The sequence below is a fragment of the Salvelinus namaycush genome, chromosome 37, assembly GCF_016432855.1.
Source record: "Salvelinus namaycush isolate Seneca chromosome 37, SaNama_1.0, whole genome shotgun sequence".
Taxonomy (NCBI): domain Eukaryota; kingdom Metazoa; phylum Chordata; class Actinopteri; order Salmoniformes; family Salmonidae; genus Salvelinus; species Salvelinus namaycush.
The window spans coordinates 19,157,910-19,176,390 of record NC_052343.1 but is presented as its reverse complement, the minus strand read 5'-3'; the positions used below and the strand labels follow the sequence as shown (position 1 = coordinate 19,176,390).

The 18,481-nt window shown below is 46.9% G+C and overlaps 1 protein-coding gene across 7 annotated transcripts in view; it reads right to left on the bottom strand.

Annotated features, from left to right (window-relative positions):
- Positions 1–18,481, bottom strand: part of LOC120031444 (oxidation resistance protein 1-like) — a 68,967-nt gene that overhangs the window by 47,359 nt on the left and 3,127 nt on the right. For 3 of the 7 annotated variants that reach the window (XM_038977205.1, XM_038977203.1, XM_038977208.1), the window contains one exon: positions 5,460–5,545. The exons of 3 other annotated variants lie outside the window; for them this stretch is intronic. In XM_038977205.1, coding sequence (XP_038833133.1) covers positions 5,460–5,498 — 39 coding nt within the window. In that variant the 5' untranslated portion in view covers positions 5,499–5,545. Of the gene's footprint in view, positions 1–5,459; positions 5,546–9,174; positions 9,221–18,481 lie in introns of those variants that run through there. One more of the 7 variants, XM_038977206.1, reaches the window with a different exon arrangement.

The window sequence follows — 18,481 nt, the reverse complement described above, 5'->3', positions numbered from 1 at the left end:
TGAGTGCAGATAGGGTAGACAGCAGGTGAGTACAGGTAGGGTAGACAGAGCAGGTGAGTGCAGGTAGGGTAGACAGAGCAGGTAGGGTAGACAGGGCAGGTAGGGTAGACAGGGCAGGTAGGGTAGACAGGGCAGGTAGGGTAGACAGGGCAGGTAGGGTAGACAGAGCAGGTAGGGTAGACAGAGCAGGTAGGGTAGACAGAGCAGGTGAGTGCTGGTAGGTTAGACAGAGCAGGTGAGTGCAGGTAGGGTAGACAGAGCAGGCAGGGTAGACAGAGCAGATGAGTACAGGTAGGGCTGACAGAGCAGGTGAGTGCTGGTAGGGTAGACAGAGCAGGTAGGGCAGACAGAGCAGGTAGGGCAGACAGAGCAGGCAGGGTAGACAGAGCAGGTGAGTACAGGTAGGGTAGACAGAGCAGGTAGGGTAGACAAAGCAGGTAGGGTTGACAGAGCAGGTAGGGTAGACAGAGAAGGTAGGGTAGCCAGAGCAGGTGAGTGCAGGTAGGGTAGCCAGAGCAGGTGAGTGCAGGTAGGGTAAACAGAGCAGGTGAGTGCAGGTAGGGTAGACAGTGTAGGTGAGTACAGGTAGGGTAGGCAGTGCAGGTAGGGTTGACAGATCAGGTGAGAGCAGGTAGGGTAGACAGAGCAGGTAGGGTAGACAGAGCAGGTGAGAGCAGGTAGGGTAGACAGAGCAGGTAGGGTAGACAGAGCAGGTGAGAGCAGGTAGGGTAGACAGAGCAGGTAGGGTAGACAGAGCAGGTGAGTGCTGGTAGGGTAGACAGAGCAGGTAGGGTAGACAGAGCAGGTGAGTGCTGGTAGGGTAGACAGAGCAGGTAGGGTAGACAGAGCAGGTAGGGTGGACAGTACAGGTGAGTACAGGTAGGGTAGACAGAGCAGGTAGGGTAGACAGAGCAGGTAGGGTGGACAGTACAGGTGAGTACAGGTAGGGTAGACAGAGCAGGTAGGGTAGACAGAGCAGGTAGGGTAGACAGGGCAGGTAAGGTAGACAGTGCAGGTAAGGTAGACAGTGCAGGTAAGGTAGACAGAGCAGGTAAGGTAGACAGAGCAGGTGAGTACAGGTAGGGTAGACAGAGCAGGTAGGGTAGACAGAGCAGGTAGGGTAGACAGAGCAGGTAAGGTAGACAGAGCAGGTAAGGTAGACAGCGCAGGTAGGGTAGACAGCGCAGGTAGGGTCGACAGAGCAGGTAAGGTAGACAGAGCAGGTAGGGTAGACAGAGCAGGTAGGGTAGACAGAGCAGGTAGGGTAGACAGAGCAGGTAGGGTAGACAGAGCAGGTAAGGTAGACAGCGCAGGTAGGGTAGACAGCGCAGGTAAGGTAGACAGCGCAGGTAGGGTAGACAGCGCAGGTAGGGTAGACAGAGCAGGTAGGGTAGACAGAGCAGGTAGGGTAGACAGAGCAGGTAGGGTAGACAGAGCAGGTAGGGTAGACAGAGCAGGTAGGGTAGACAGAGCAGGTAGGGTAGACAGAGCAGGTAGGGTAGACAGAGCAGGTAAGGTAGACAGAGCAGGTAAGGTAGACAGCAGGTAGGGTAGACAGAGCAGGTAAGGTAGACAGAAGGTAGGGTAGACAGAGCAGGTAGGGTAGACAGAGCAGGTAAGGTAGACAGCAGGTAGGGTAGACAGAGCAGGTAAGGTAGACAGAGCAGGTAGGGTAGACAGAGCAGGTAAGGTAGACAGAGCAGGTAAGGTAGACAGAGCAGGTAAGGTAGACAGCAGGTAGGGTAGACAGAGCAGGTAAGGTAGACAGCAGGTAGGGTAGACAGAGCAGGTAGGGTAGACAGAGCAGGTAGGGTAGACAGCAGGTAGGGTAGACAGAGCAGGTGTTTGGTGGTTGCAGCCCTGTTCCCCTCCTTTATGTTAATTTATGGATATATGCAAATACGGTGTATTTCTGCAAATTAGGCACCTATCATTATCTTTATTTCAACAAATAATAAAAAAAAGTACAATAAATTACCTGAATTCCCACCAAAATCACGGAACTCCATTATTTGTCCGTGCCAGTAAAATGTTTTATGTGCTATAACTCAGTCAATATCTGATGGATTTTAACAATACAAAAAGTTGGGTGTATCTTCATCCATCAAAGGTTTTGATGACCATTGCTACTTAAACATCTGAACCAGGGGCCGATGCATATGCTGATTCGTTACATCCCTTATAGGAACCATATGGGACACATACATTGGCCTAGAAGAAGCTAACAGAACATGACATTGCCATGACTACTACATCTCCATGGTGCTATAGTAGGTGAGAGGATAGTGGAGCTGCTGTACATGCGTTGACGTTTGACTGCTGCTCCTCAGAGTTGTTATTGTGACAGCGTGGATGGTGACAGTGCTGATGACTGAGCTCTCCTCTCATCTCCTCTCCCTCTCTCACATACATACAGATGTGAAAAGCCTGAACAGTGGGCCCATTCTGGTCCGCCACCACCACCACACCAGTGTGAATAATGCTATCAATAGGAGTGATTGTGAGGATCCAGTTCCCCTCTGACTGTCTCATCCATTTCTAGTAATCAATTCAACACACACACACACACACACACACAAACACCACACACACACATACACAGTCTTGTACAGCTAACCTTGTGGGGACACACAATTCAGTCCCATTCAAAATCCTAACCCTAAACCTAACACGTACTCTTACCCTAACCCTAACCTAACCTTAATTTGGGGCTCCTGAGTGGGACAGCGGTCTAAGGCACTGCATCACAGTGCTAGAGGCATCACTACAGACCCTGGTTCGATCCTGGGCTGTATCACAACAGGCCGTGATTGGGAGTCCCATAGGGCTGGGCACAATTGGCCCAGCGTCGTCCGGGTTGGAGGTTGTGGCCGGGGTAGGCCCGTCATTGTAAGTAAGAATTTGTTCTTAACTGCCTTGCCTACTTAAATAAAGGTAAAATAAAACAAAAATTAACCCAACCTTAACCCAAAAACCTAACCCTAGCTCCTAAAACTAACCCTAGCTCCTAAAACTAACCCTAGCTCTGCATTTCATGTTCTCTCACCCTCCCCAGACCGGCCTGTACAATATAGAAATAGGGCAGGAAGTTGCAATAGGCCCGTGCAACCCAAGGTTCGATACTAGCATAAACAGAAACCCTCTTAATCCTAACCCTAGCTCCTAACCTTAACCCTTAACGTAATTCTAACACTAATTCTGACCTTAACCCCTTAGATATAGCATTTCACCTTGTGGGGACTAACAAAATGTCCCCAGTTGGTCTTTAATTATTTGTAACTTTTATTTCTTGTTCTTATTTTAATTTTAATGTTTAATTTTTTTAAACGGCATTGTTGGTACCGGTTGTATTCGGCGCACGTGACAAATAACATTTGATTTGATTTTTGATTTGGTCACATTTTTGTTTGTTTACTATTCTTGTGGGGACCAGAAGTTAAACACGTCCGCGCACACACACACACACACACACACACACACACACACACACACACACACACACACACACACACACACACACACACACACACACACACACACACACACACACACACAACCTTCTGCAGCGCAGCACAGTGCATACTACAGTCATTAGGGGTCCTTACCTCACACTGTGGTGAAGTGCCACACAACTGGAACATGTGTAGAGTCATTAACTGCAGTATGAAGACACATTAAAATGTCTCCTACCGTTGCTGTAGGGTCGTTCCACCTCAAAAAGGACAAGAAAGAGGATTTCGACACCCACCATCTCAGAATGTTCTGAAATCTTTTCTGTTGTTAGAAACAGATAAGATTAACATTCCAGCAACATTATTTTGTTGAAATATAATTTGATCCACAATTTGATCCATGTCTTACTCATTGTTAGAATGTTTTGGGTCCAAATCAGATGTTATGTACTATATTTATTGAATATTATATGATTCCTATAATTTAAAAAAGAGTATAGAGAGAGAGAGAGAACGAGGATGGCGAGAGAAACAGAGAGATAGAGACAGCGAGAGAGAGAGAGAAGGGGGGTGTAGTGGCCAGCAGGCTGGGGAGATGGTGGTGCGTGCTGCTATGTGAGTGAGATATGATAAGCATATTTTCCCTGAATCCAATGTTTATCCACTGTAACACCTCTCTCTCTTTAATACTAGTCCATGACAAACTGTCTTTACTAAAACAAATATCCTGTCCTATCCTCCTGCCATTGTACACTTTTCACACCCCAGCATAAAACAACTGGCTTGTCCATCACCCTGTTGCCCATCACCCGTGTCCATCACCCTGTGGCACAGAGCGGATGAGAGGTGGGGGTAGGGGCTGTTCTGAATGACACCTGTATAAAACATGTCAAGTGCAACAGCAACACCAGAGATAACAGAAAGCATTGGGATCACGCACACAATCACTGCTGAATCAAAGCAGCAGAGCAATTACTAAGAGAGAGGAAATATATTGGGGAGAAAAATGTCTCTGGATGCTGAACCATGTCATCAAACAAGGTGGAAATCAATGTGCTGGCTAAATGATAGATGTCCACCAATTTTCCTCCTCTCCTCTCCTCTCCTCTCCTCTCCTCTCCTCTCCTCTCCTCTCCTCTCCTCTGTGGCCAGGCTGATCGAGCTCCACAGCATTCCGCTCTCCATGCAGTGTTACCAGGGAGAGAAGAGAAGAAAGAGAGAAACCTGTCTGACTGAAGCTGGATTTGAGGGTCATTTCAAGAACACTACCAGTCAGAGCAGCAGCAGAGACAGACTCCATTTTCAGATCATCCGGATACGGGTCTGTCTGTCTCTCTGTCTCACTCTCACACACAACAGAGATGGCAAATGAATAGCAATGACAACACCAGGTGGAAGGTCATTCGTAAACAGTGGTGGAATGCTCGCTGCTAAGCACCGCACAGAATGAACGATAACATATAGACTACACATTCTGACTGAGTGTCTCTCTCTCTTGGTTTGTACATACGTACACAGCTACAATCGTCTCTCCTCCTATACATCAGAATGCAGAATGGAACAGGATTGATACAAGTCTAATCTATTAGAATACATTTCCATCACACGGTAGAGAGGCAATAGCTCTGGATGGTCATATAAAGTCCCCCTTTATGTAAACAGACACTGAACGTTGCACACGTGCAACTGTAAAATACTAAACGCTTCGTTCTCTCCCTACACACACACACACACACACACACACACACACACACACACACACACACACACACACACACACACACACACACACACACACACACACACACACACACACACACACACTCCTAACGATGTGAGCCAGCATGGCCAGGTTCCTTTTCATAACACAACATAACACACCACCACCACAGCAGCTATTACTCAGACTAGGGCAACAGCCAGTAGACACACAGAGCAGCACAGCAGCAGCAGCAGGAGCAGTAAGAAGCATTAAAACACCCAGACAGAGCCTCTCTGTTTACTTACAGCATACTCAATGGTTCCTTTGGGTCTCTGGAACGACATGCGTCTGCTGCCATCCTTCTTCTCTTGAGTCTTCTTCTGGCTGGTATCTGAAAGCAAGCGAGGCAAGGTACGCATTACGTTCATGTTCCTCTCTCTCCCTAGCTTGCCTTGTCACAAGCCGCCGTTTCCCAGCCACACGGGTAGACAGCTCATTCGTCAACAGTGAGCGTGCGAGCCAGTCAGCCTACGATGTGAGCGGAGTGGAACCTCTTTCTCTCTCCCTCTCCTAGCAAGCTCTCGCTGTTCTAGCTCTCTCTCCTACTCTCTTTTGTTCCCTCTCTCTCTCTCTCTGTAGCCCTCCACCATGCAGCACAATGACATGCGTTGATTCCAGTTCACCTTGCCTTCTGCTGCTGCCTCTTCTCTCACAGCAGACACACAGCACCTTGACATCCATGAGGAACTGAGGAGAGGAGATGAGGAGGGGATGGAGCTGGGAGGTTTGGGAGGGAGATAGGAGAGAGAGGGGGCTGAAGGCAGGAGGCAGGATCTGTGAACTTGGACAAGGGATGGAGCTGGGGCTGGGGGAGACAGGAGAGGGTCGTGACTCGGGTATTGTATGGGGTATAGGACTGGGGCTAGAGGGTATAGGGCTGGATCTGAGATCACAGGGATGGGGCTGGAAGAGAGCAGGGGCCGAGCGCTGGGGGTGGAAGGCTTACGGTACAGTACAGAGCACATCCTCTCAGTCGGCTAGGTTCACCCCGTTATGTTCAGTATGCAGCCTACGCAGCAGATCAGATCAGAAGCCTAAAACGTCCTTTACTTCGTCTGTCTGTGTCACCGAGCAGCTCGGCTGAAAACATGAGTCCTTCGCCATGCAGCCATTCTATTTCTGGGGCTCAGGACTCACTGCACTGAAGAGGGAGAATTCCTTAGCATATGACAACTGTAATATAGAAGTACAATACTGAGGTATTCCACTCTGTATTCACCATGATAGGCAATGTAGTAGGGTTAATGTTTGTAGTCTGTCAAACGCACCATAAAGCCTGCGATAGCTTCGGCGATCAGACGATGAACAGACGTGCATTGAAGCATTCGGTATGGTGTCCTGCTGTCTGGTTTGGTTTATTTGACACCCCACTAATACAATTGTATAACAGCAGTGTATCTGACATGAAGCTCTGTTACATATTGTTTCAGGTCATAGACATAACACTAATGTGATACCGAAACACTGCCGTGGTATGAGGGCTAAGCCAAGACCAAGAATAAATACCACCTGATTCTAAAACCAATATGAGAAAGAAAGAGAGCAGGGAGAGAGAGAGAGAGAGGGAGGGGGGAGGAGGAAGAGAGAGCTACAGAGAGAGAGCTACAGAGAGAGAGAGCTGCAGAGAGAGAGAGCTGCAGAGAGAGAGAGCTGCAGAGAGAGCAGAAAGAGAGATACACAGAGAGAGAGGGGAGGAAGAGAGAGCAGGAAGAGATACATTAGTGAGAGAGACAGAGAGAGAGGTAGGGAGAGACTCAGAGCTACATTCACAGCAGCAGGGTGTTGCATAGTGAGGGAGAGAACGGTCTAAATTTGAACCTCAACATGGAGTGTGATGATGTGCCATCAGAAACATGGCTATTTCTTCACACCGGGAGCAGAGCAGAACCACAACGTTAAACAACAAAGATCATCAGATCTCAGTGGGTCTACACCACAGGAACACATGATAACCCCTCTTACCCCTTTACAGAGAACCTGTTCACTTCTAATAAACAGCCTGCCAGATAAACTCTGCTCTTTTCTGCTAGGGCAAGAAGAACATCCTGTACACAATGTTATCCAGTAACAAAAATTGACATTTACAATGAATTCATCAAAATTAGATCTATAGGAGACAATTGATTAAACACTGCCATCACAAATTAAGTTACTCAGTTAATCAAATGTTCTGTTTGTGTGACACATTGTTGCACACTAAACAACAGCATTGAATGTGTATTTGTTTTAATAGTGTAGTGCATACTGGGAATACAAGCGTTGTATTTTAGAGTATGGTGCAAGATGGCAACTAAGCGAGATGAAAGTCACAAATAATGGGAGCAACTGTGCCTGGGGCCACAGCAAGTCTCATAAATTGATTATCTCCGCAAAAACAGTGGGTTGTGTAACGCCAGATTTCACAGATGTGGGTCAAGGTCATGTTATCTCATTTAATTTGCATCTTTCTCTATCCAAAAGAAACAGAACTAAAGCAACAGTCTTATCACCACAGCTGATATACTGTTGCTCTTCATTTCATTAATGGGACTTGCGACAGCAAATATCCCACTTTAAATCTTTGTCATACTTCTGGCTTATTATTAATCTTGTTCTCCTCTTACACCGTTTCAGCCGTCCAAACTTTAAAACGTACACACCGGTCTGGAATAGTTTTTCATTTATTTAAAACTTCAACAATGCCTCATTGTCTTCTGTACTTCTATATTACAGTTGCCATATACTGAGGTGTTCTAGTAGGAGAGTTGATAAACTGAGGTATTCTAGTAGGAGAGTTGATATACTGAGGTATTCTAGTAGGAGAGTTGGATACTGAGGTATTCTAGTAGGAGAGTTGTATACTGAGGTATTCTAGTAGGAGAGTTGGATACTGAGGTATTCTAGTAGGGGAGTTGGATACTGAGGTATTCTAGTAGGAGAGTTGATATACTGAGGTATTCTAGTAGGAGAGTTGATATACTGAGGTATTCTAGTAGGAGAGTTCATATACTGAGGTATTCTAGTAGGAGAGTTGATATACTGAGGTATTGTAGTAGGAGAGTTGGATACTGAGGTATTCTAGTAGGAGAGTTGTATACTGAGGTATTCTAGTAGGAGAGTTGGATACTGAGGTATTCTAGTAGGGGAGTTGGATACTGAGGTATTCTAGTAGGGGAGTTGGATACTGAGGTATTCTAGTAGGAGAGTTGATATACTGAGGTATTCTAGTAGGAGAGTTGATATACTGAGGTATTCTAGTAGGAGAGTTGATATACTGAGGTATTGCAGTAGGAGAGTTGTATACTGAGGTATTCTAGTAGGAGAGTTGGATACTGAGGTATTCTAGTAGGGGAGTTGGATACTGAGGTATTCTAGTAGGAGAGTTCATATACTGAGGTATTCTAGTAGGAGAGTTGATATACTGAGGTATTGCAGTAGGAGAGTTGTATACTGAGGTATTCTAGTAGGAGAGTTGGATACTGAGGTATTCTAGTAGGGGAGTTGGATACTGAGGTATTCTAGTAGGAGAGTTCATATACTGAGGTATTGTAGTAGGAGAGTTCATATACTGAGGTATTGTAGTAGGAGAGTTCATATACTGAGGTATTGTAGTAGGAGAGTGTATAGTAGTGTGAGTGGAGTTATTTATGATGAAATGTGTGATCTAACTGCCCCACAAATCAAATCACATTTTATTGGTCACATACACATATTTAGCAGATGTTATTGCAGGTGTAGTGAAATGCTTGTGTTCCTAGCTCCAACAGTGTGGTAGTATCTAACAATTCACAAAGTGACTAGTTCCATTATTAAAGTGACCAGTGGTTCCATGTCTATGTACATGGGGCAGCAGCCTCTACGGTGCAGGGTTGAGGAACCAGGTGGTAGCCGGCTAGTGATGGCTATTTAACAGACTGATGGCCTTGAGATAGAAGCTGTTTTTCAGTCTCTCGGTCCCAGCTTTGATGCGCCTGTACTGACCTCTCCTTCTTGATGATAGCGGGGTGAACAGGCAGTTGCTTGGGTGGTTGATGTCCTTGATGATCTTTTCGGCCTTCCTGGGACATTGGGTGCTGTAGGTGTCATGGAGGGCAGGCAGTGTGTCCCCGGTGATGTGTTGTGCAGACCGCACCACCCCCTGGAGAGCCCTGCGGTTGCGGGCGGTGCAGTTGCCGTACCAGGCGGTGAAACAGCCCAAAAGGATGCTCTCAATTGTGCATCTGTAAAAGTTTGTGAGAGTTTTAGGGGCCAAGCCAAATTTCTTCTTCACCACACTGTCTGTGTGGATGGTCCATTTCAGATTGTCAGTGATGTGTACGCCATGGAACTTAAAGCTTTTCACCTTCTCCAAATGTGATCCCGTCTATGTGGATGGGGGCGTGCTCCATCTGCTGTCTCCTGAAGTCCACGATCAGCTCCTTGATTTTGTTGACGTTGAGGGAGAGGTTATTGTCCTGGCACCACTCCGACAGGGTCCTCACCTCCTCCCTAGTGGCTGTCTCATCATTGTTGGTAATCAGGCCTTCTACTGTTGTATCCAAAGTAATAAGGTTGATTGTGTCGTCAATCAAAGTAATCAGACCAATTATTTTACAAAATGTTACTTTGACTATATTTAACTGCTTTGCTTAAGTTAAACAATTTAAACCTCTCCCACTACTACAAAAATACTATTAAGTCCCATAATTTTTCTTCATGGAAAATACAATCTATTTCAACAACATTATCTTTGGCATTTGAAATAAAAACACAACATTGGTGCTGAACAGTGTGAGTCCGGTCTTGTGACTGACTGAAAGGGAGGCTGTATATTTAGAAAACAAAGATGTAACTCATGCCAAGAGGCAGTCCAATAGGCACAACGAGGACCGCAGCAGCAGAGAATGCCTGCATGATGGTGTCTGTGACTGGTTTCTATCACTAGCCTGAAGGATACCTCGGGGAAGTAACTTTCTGTGAGCTCAAATCAGTGAGAATGCGTTACGGTCAAGATGAACTTTGCGAGTTATAGAATGTGTTTGTTGACAGGGATGTGTGGGGCAGAGAGGGTAGACAGGGTAGGCAGGGTAAGCAGGGTAGGCAGGGTAAGCAGGGTAGCGAGGGTTGGCAGGGTATGCAGGGTAAGCAGGGTAGGCAGGGTAAGCAAGGTAAGCAGGGTAGGCAGGGTAATCAGGGTAAACAGGGTAGGCAGGGTAGGAAGGGTAGGCAGGGTAGGCAGGGTAGGCAGGGTAAGCAGGGTAGGCAGGGTAAGCATGGTAAGCAGGGTAGGCAGGGTAAACAGGGTAGGCAGGGTAAACAGGGTAGACAGGGTAGACAGGGTAGGCAGGGTAAACAGGGTAGGCAGGGTAAACAGGGTAAACAGGGTAGACAGGGTAAGCAGGGTAAACAGGGTAGGCAATATTGGCAGGGTAAACAGGGTAGGCAGGGTAAGCAGGGTAAACAGGGTAGGCGGGGTAAGCAGGGTAAACAGGGTAGGCAGGGTAAGCAGGGTAGGCAGGGTAAGCAGGGTAGGCAGGGTAAGCAGGGTAGGCAGGGTAAGCAGGGTAGGCAGGGCATGCAGGGTATGCAGGGTAAACAGGGTAGGTAGGGTAAGCAGGGTAGGCTGGGTAAGCAGGGTAAACAGGGTAGGCAGGGTAAACAGGGTAAACAGGGTAGGCAGGGTAAACAGGGTAAACAGGGTAGGTAGGGTAAGCAGGGTAAACAGGGTAGGCAGGGTAAGCAGGGTAAACAGGGTAGGCAGGGTAAACAGGGTAGGCAGGGTAAGCAGGGTAGGCAGGGTAAGCAGGGTAAGCAGGGTAGGCTGGGTAAGCAGGGTAAACAGGGTAGGTAGGGTAAGCAGGGTAGGCTGGGTAAGCAGGGTAAACAGGGTAAGCAGGGTAAGCAGGGTAGGCAGGGCATGCAGGGTAAGCAGGGTAGGCTGGGTAAGCAGGGTAAACAGGGTAGGCAGGGTAAACAGGGTAGGCAGGGTAGGCTGGGTAAGCAGGGTAAACAGGGTAAACAGGGTATGCAGGGTAAACAGGGTATGCAGGGTAAACAGGGTAGGTAGGGTAAGCAGGGTAGGCTGGGTAAGCAGGGTAAACAGGGTAGGCAGGGTAAACAGGGTAGGCTGGGTAAGCAGGGTAAAAAGGGTAGGCAGGGTAAACAGGGTAAACAGGGTAGGTAGGGTAAGCAGGGTAGGCTGGGTAAGCAGGGTAAACAGGGTAAGCAGGGTAGGTAGGGTAAACAGGGTAAACAGGGTAAACAGGGTAAGCAGGGTAGGCTGGGTAGGCTGGGTAAACAGGGTAGGCTGGGTAAGCAGGGTAAACAGGGTAAACAGGGTAAGCAGGGTAAGCAGGGTAAGCAGGGTAGGCTGGGTAAACAGGGTAGGCAGGGTAAACAGGGTAGGCTGGGTAAACAGGGTAGGCAGGGTAAACAGGGTAAACAGGGTAAGCAGGGTAGGCTGGGTAAACAGGGTAGGCAGGGTAGGCTGGGTAAACAGGGTAGGCAGGGTAAACAGGGTAAACAGGGTATGCAGGGTAAACAGGATAGGCAGGGTAAACAGGGTAGGCAGGGTAAGCAGGGAAAGCAGTGGAGCTGGAGATGTGAACAGCTCTTCTCTCTGACTCTGTGATTAGTGTTGTACAGCCCTGCAAGTTCACACCACACACACAGAGGAATAGCAATGAAAAACAACTGGTGACCAACGTCCCTGTTCCTTAAGAATGTTGCAGGCCAGTAGATTGGAATTGAGACAGTGTTGCAGTGCAAATGGCTGTATCTGGACTGACTCCAAAGGGAAGTCCAAAGCAAGAAATACACACCCCCTCCTGTGCATTAACAAATGCTTTGTAGGGGAACAGTGCAGGGGGAGAATTGTTTTGTAATGTCCCGTTCATTTCCCCTGCTAGCCTACACTAATACACAGCCAGGTAATTTCCTCTCAACACCCTGGTTTAGAGGTGGATGTAAAGTTATTTATAGCATCCCCTCACTCACTCCTGTTAACAGCAGAGGAGGCAAGAGCTCTGTCTGGGGTAATGAAACGGTACTCTACTCTACCCTACTTTATAATGTAGCTGGTCTGTCTGGCCATGGGGTTGTGAGGGTAGAGGTAGAGGGGAGGTGGAGAGGAGAATTGAGGGGATGGGGAGGAGAGTTGCGAGGTGAGGGGGTGGAGAGTAGAGGTGAGGGGGTGGAGAGGAGAGGTGAGGGGGTAGAGAGGAGAGGTGAGGGGGTGGAGAGGAGAGGTGAGGGGTGGGGTGGAGAGGTGAGGGGGTGTAGAGGAGTTGAGAGGTGAAGGGGTGGAGAGTAGAGGTGAGGGGGTAGAGAGTAGAGGTGAGGGGGTGGAGAGGAGAGGGAGAGGAGAGGTGAGGAGTGGAGAGGTGAGGGAGTGGAGAGGAGGGGTGAGGGGGTAGATAGGAGGGGTGGAGAGGTGAAGTGAGGGGGTGGAGAGGAGAGGGGGTAGATAAGGAGGGGTGGAGAGGTGAAGTGAGGGGGTGGAGAGGAGAGGAGAAGTGAAGGGTGGAGAGGGGAGGAGGGAGGGGGTGGAGAGGGGAGGAGGAGAGCAGAGGTGAGGGGGTGGAGAGGAGAGGTGAGGGGGTGGAGAGGGGAGGTGAGGTGAGGGGGTGGAGAGGAGAGATGAGGGAGAGGAGAGATGAGGGAGAGGAGAGATGAGGGAGAGGAGAGGTGGGGTGAGGGGGTGGAGAGGGGAGGGAGGGGTCCTACTTCAGTATACTGTCATTCATGTTATTTAGCTAGGTAAGTCATGTAGCTGCTCAGGACAGGGTGTTGAGGGGTGGAGGGCACCGAATGGTAACACTAAGTTCTCTTCAGCTCTTATACCTGTGGAGTAACACTGTAATTACACCAGTCACAACATGTTGATACATAGTACTTTACAATGACAACCTTCTTCTCAGACAGGTTCTGTATGACAGGCCCATAAAAACACACAAGGAGGCAAACATTTCACTTATTCCATATACAGGATATATAAGGTGAGACATGGCCTTGACTTCCCTGACTCTAATGTGGCGATAACAGCACGGCAGCCTTTGAAATGAATATGCATTGGCTTAGTGAGCTGTCAAACTACACCCAGGAAGCACACAGCAACAGCCCACATCCCTTTGCTAACACCCTCTCTTTCTTTCTCTCTCTCTCTCTCTGTCCCTCTTTCTCTGCATTATACAGTCAGTCCCCTGCATACAACACCATCACCACCTCCCAGTACAACCAAACGTTGCTGGAGCAGCACTTTGTGTTGTGTCTGCTGTGTCAGGACAGAGAGGAGAGGGGAGCAGACCAGTCAATGTGTTTTAAGCAGAACTCTCTTTCTCCCCTCTCTTCCTCTCCCTCCCTTCGTCCTGCCTCTGCCCCGTCATTAACACTGGCTCCAGGTCAATAAATCAAACCCTGATGCTGTCACAGGCTCAGTGAGTGTCACCCCATCCAGACTGCCTCATTAGCACGCACTCCAGGGCGACTAATCACACCATGATCTCTCCATCGCATCCTGGGTTATTGCCTCGTGTGCAATGTTCAGTTGGTAAAGTTATTATTTATTTATTTATTGGTTTAACATAAAGGCATGTTTTTCTGTCTCCTGAATACAGTAGCTAGACTATATATACAATTGAAGTCGTTTTTCAACCACTCCACACATTTCTTTTTAACAAACTATAGTTTTGGCAAGTCGGCTAATGCATCTACTTTGTGAATGACACAAGTAATTTTTCAAACAATTGTTTACAGACAGATTATTTCACTTATAATTCACTGTATCACAATTCCAGTGGGTCAGATGTTTACATACACTAAGTTGACTGTACCTTTAAACAGCTTGGAAAATTCCAGAAAATGATGTCATGGCTTTAGAAGCTTCTGATAGGCTAATTGACATAATTTGAGTCAATTGGAGGTGTACCTGTGGATGTATTTCAAGGCCTACCTTCAAAGTCAGTGCCTCTTTGCTTGACATCATGGGAAAATCAAAAGAAATCAGCCAAGACCTCAGAAAAAAAATTGTAGACATCCACAAGTCTGGTTCATCCTTGGGAGCAATTTCCAAATGCCACCTTCATCTGTACAAACAATAGTACGCAAGTATAAACACCACGGGACCACGCAGCCATCATACCGCTCAGGAAAGAGACACGTTCTGTCTCCAAGAGATGAACGTACTTTGGTGCAAAACGTACAAATCAATCCCAGAACAACAGCAAAAGACCTTGTGAAGATGATGGAGAAAACGGGTATAAAAGTATCTATATCCACAGTAAAACGAGTCCTATATCGACATAACCTGAAAGGCCGCTCAGCAAGGAAGAAGCCACTGCTCCAAAACCGCCATAAAAAAGCCAGACTACGGTTTGCAACATGGGGACAAAGATTGTACTTTTTGGAGAAATGTCCTCTGGTCTGATGAAACAAAAATAGAACTGTTTGGCCATAATGACCATCGTTATGTTTGGAGGAAAAAGGGGGACGCTTGCAAGCCGAAGAACACCATCCCAACTGTGAAGCACGGGGGTGGCAGCATCATGTTGTGGGGGTGCTTTGCTGCAGGAGGGACTGGTGCACTTCACAAAGTAGATGACATCATGAGGCAGGAAAATTATGTGGATATATTGAAGCAACATCTCAAGACATCAGTCAGGAAGTTAAAGCTTGGTCGCAAATGGGTCTTCCAAATGGACAATGACCCCAAGCATACTTCCAAAGTTGTGGAAAATGGCTAAAGGACAACAAAGTCAAGGTATTGGAGTGGCCATCACAAAGCCCTGACCTCAATCCCATAGAAAATTTGTGGGCAGAACTGAAGAAGCGTGTGGGAGAAAGGAAGCCTACAAACCTGACTCAGTTACACCAGCTTTGTCAGGAGGAATAGGTCAAAATTCACCCAACATTGTGGGAAGCTTGTGGAAGGCTACCCGAAACGTTTGACACAAGTTAAACAATTTAAAGGCAATGCTACCAAATCCTAATTGAGTGTATGTAAACTTCTGGCCCACTGGAAATGTGATGAAAGAAATAAAAGCTGAAATAAATAATTCTCTCTACTATTATTCTGACATTTCACATTCTTAAAATAAAGTGGTGATCCTAACTGACCTAAGACAGGGAATTTTACTATTTTTATTTTTTAGGATTATATGTCAGGAATTGTGAAAAACTGAGTTTAAATGTATTTGGCTAAGGTGTATGTAAACTTCCGACTTCAACTGTATATATTTTTTGATTTTTAAATGAAATATTTAAAAGGATTTTTCTACAATTTTAACATACATTCAGATTTCATATATATATATAATTTTATTAAATCTTTAGATAAATAGAAATGTGGGGAAGAAATTTACACAAAACCCTGAACAACTATGTAATAACAATGTTCTTGTTACCTGAGGCTTGTGCATATAAACATTCCACAGTAATACTGTATGTATAGTCACTGAAAAGGCCCCTGGTCTGTTGTCAAGGACCAAAGGACCCCAGTAGCCTACCCTAGACTCCCCAGACCAAAGCTCTATTCTCACCAATAACCATACTAGCATACTGCTCAGAATGAAGCAATGTATTTGACATGCATTCTACATAAGTAGGCTACTGTAGAATGCATGTGGACACTGGAATGTAACCCTTTCTGCCTGTGGATCAATGCAGTAGGAGAAGGAGCTCACCTGTTGATCCTATGGCTCTCTACATCTCTGACTGCTGCATCTCCAACACCAAGAAACCTCTCAGGTTACAGCCTGAATCAATACCCTGAGGTGAGAAGTGATGAGCTCAGCTAAAAGGAGAACCACAAACTCTGCAGTATCTCTCTTTACTGATCCTCAGTGAGCCAGTGTCACTCAGCAGCCAGCCAGGCCTTGGTCAGAAGAAAGTAAGTATCACATATCTACCACCTCTCTCTAGTCTGCTATCTCCACTGGACTCACCACCATCCTAGCTGAAATCTACCAACTGTACGACATCATCAACCCTCCAACCAGTCAGCTAAGCTCCCTGTCCAACCACAGTGGTCCACAGAGATCACAGGGGGAAATGAGACAGTCTTTAAAAGTATCTGTGTGATTATCACACAGGAATGAGAGTTGACAACTTGATGAACATTTCCCGGGCAGCAAACACCACCCAGAATATTCCATCTGAACTCTCTGACGGCTTTAATGCTAAATCTTTATCGTATCCTGTATCACTGTAAAGTCCATGGAGAATAAGAGCACCTCCTCCCTGCACTGAGGCTAGGTAACACTGTCACCACCGATAAATCCACGATAATCGAGAATTTCAATAAGCATCTCTCTACAGCTGGCCATGCTTTACTCCTGGCTACCCCAACCCCGGGCAACAGCTCTGCACCCCCCGCAGCTACTTGCCCAAGCCTCCCCAGCTTCTCCTTCACCCAAATTCAGATAGCAGATGTTCTGAAAGAGCTGCAAAACCTGGACCCGTACAAATCAGCTGGGCTTGACAACCTGGACCCTCTCTTTCTAAAATTACCCGCCACCATTGTTGCAACCCCCATTACCAGTCTGTTCAACCTCTCGTATTGTCCGAGATCCCTAAAGATTGGAAAGCTGACGCGGTCATCCCCCTCTTCAAAGGGGGTGACACTCTAGACCCAAACTGTTATAGGCCTCTATCCATCCTGCCCTGCCTTTCTAAAGTTTTCGAAAGCCAAGTTAATCAACAGATCACTGACCATTTCGAATCCCACCGTACCTTCTCCGCTGTGCAATCCGGTTTCCGAGCTGGTCACGGGTGCACCTCAGCCACGCTCAAGGTACTAAACGATATCATAACCGCCATCGATAAAAGACAGTACTGTGCAGCCGTCTTCATCGACCTGGCCAAGGCTTTCGACTCTGTCAATCAGCGTATTCTTATCGGCAGACTCAACAGCCTTGGTTTCTCAAATGACTGCCTCGCCTGGTTCACCAACTACTTTTCAGATAGAGTTCAGTGTGTCAAATCGGAGGGCCTGTTGTCCGGACCTCTGGCAGTCTCTATGGGGGTACCACAAGGTTAAATTCTCGGGCCAACTCTTTTCTCTGTATATATCAACGATGTTGCTCTTGCTGCGAGTGATTCCCTGATCCACCTCTACGCAGACGACACCATTCTGTATACATCTGGCCCTTCTTTGGACACTGTGTTAACAAACCTCCAAATGAGCTTCAATGCCATACAACACTCCTTCCGTGGCCTCCAACTGCTCTTAAACGCTAGTAAAACTAAATGCAAGCTTTTCAACCGTTCGCTGCCCGCAGCCGCCCGCCCGACTACCATCACTACTCTGGACGGTTCTGACGTAGAATATGTGGACAACTACAAATACCTAGGTGTCTGGCTAGACTGTAAACTCTCCTTCCAGACTCACATTAAACATCTCCAATCCAAAATCAAATCTAGAATCGGCTTCCTATTTCGCAACAAAGCCTCCTTTACTCACGCCGCCAAACATACCCTCGTAAAACTGACTATCCTACCGATCCTGGACTTCGGCGATGTCATTTACAAAATAGCCTCCAACACTCTACTCAGAAAACTGGATGCAGTCTATCACAGTGCCATCCGTTTTGTCACCAAAGCCTCATATACCACCCACCACTGCGACCTGTATGCTCTAGTCGGCTGGCCCTTGCTACCTATTCGTCGCCAGACCCACTGGCTCCAGGTCATCTATAAGTCTATGCTAGGTAAAGCTCCGCCTTATCTCAGCTCACTGGTCACGATAACAACACCCACCCGTAGCATGCGCTCCAGCAGGTATATCTCAATGGTCATCCCCAAAGCCAACACCTCTTTGGCCGCCTTTCCTTCCAGTTCTCTGCTGCCAATGATTGGAACGAATTGCAAAAATCGCTGAAGCTGGAGACTTATATTTCCCTCACTAACTTCAAACATCAGCTATCTGAGCAGCTAACCGATCGCTGCAGCTGTACATAGCCCATCTAATCTACCTACCTCATCCCCATATTGTTTTTATTTACTTTTCTGCTCTTTTACACACCAGTATACTACTTGCACATCATCATCTGCACATTTATCACTTCAGTGTTAATTCGCTAAATTGTAATTACTTCGCTACTATGGCCTATTTATTGCCTTACCACCTCACGCCATTTGCACACACTGTATATAGACTTTCTTTTTTTCTATTGTGTTATTAACTGTACGCTTGTTTATTCCATTTGCTTTGCTTTATCTTGGCCAGGTCGCAGTTGTAAATGAGAACTTGTTCTCAACTGGCCTACCTGGTTAAATAAAGGTGATTTTTTTTACTCACAAAAGCACACTTTGG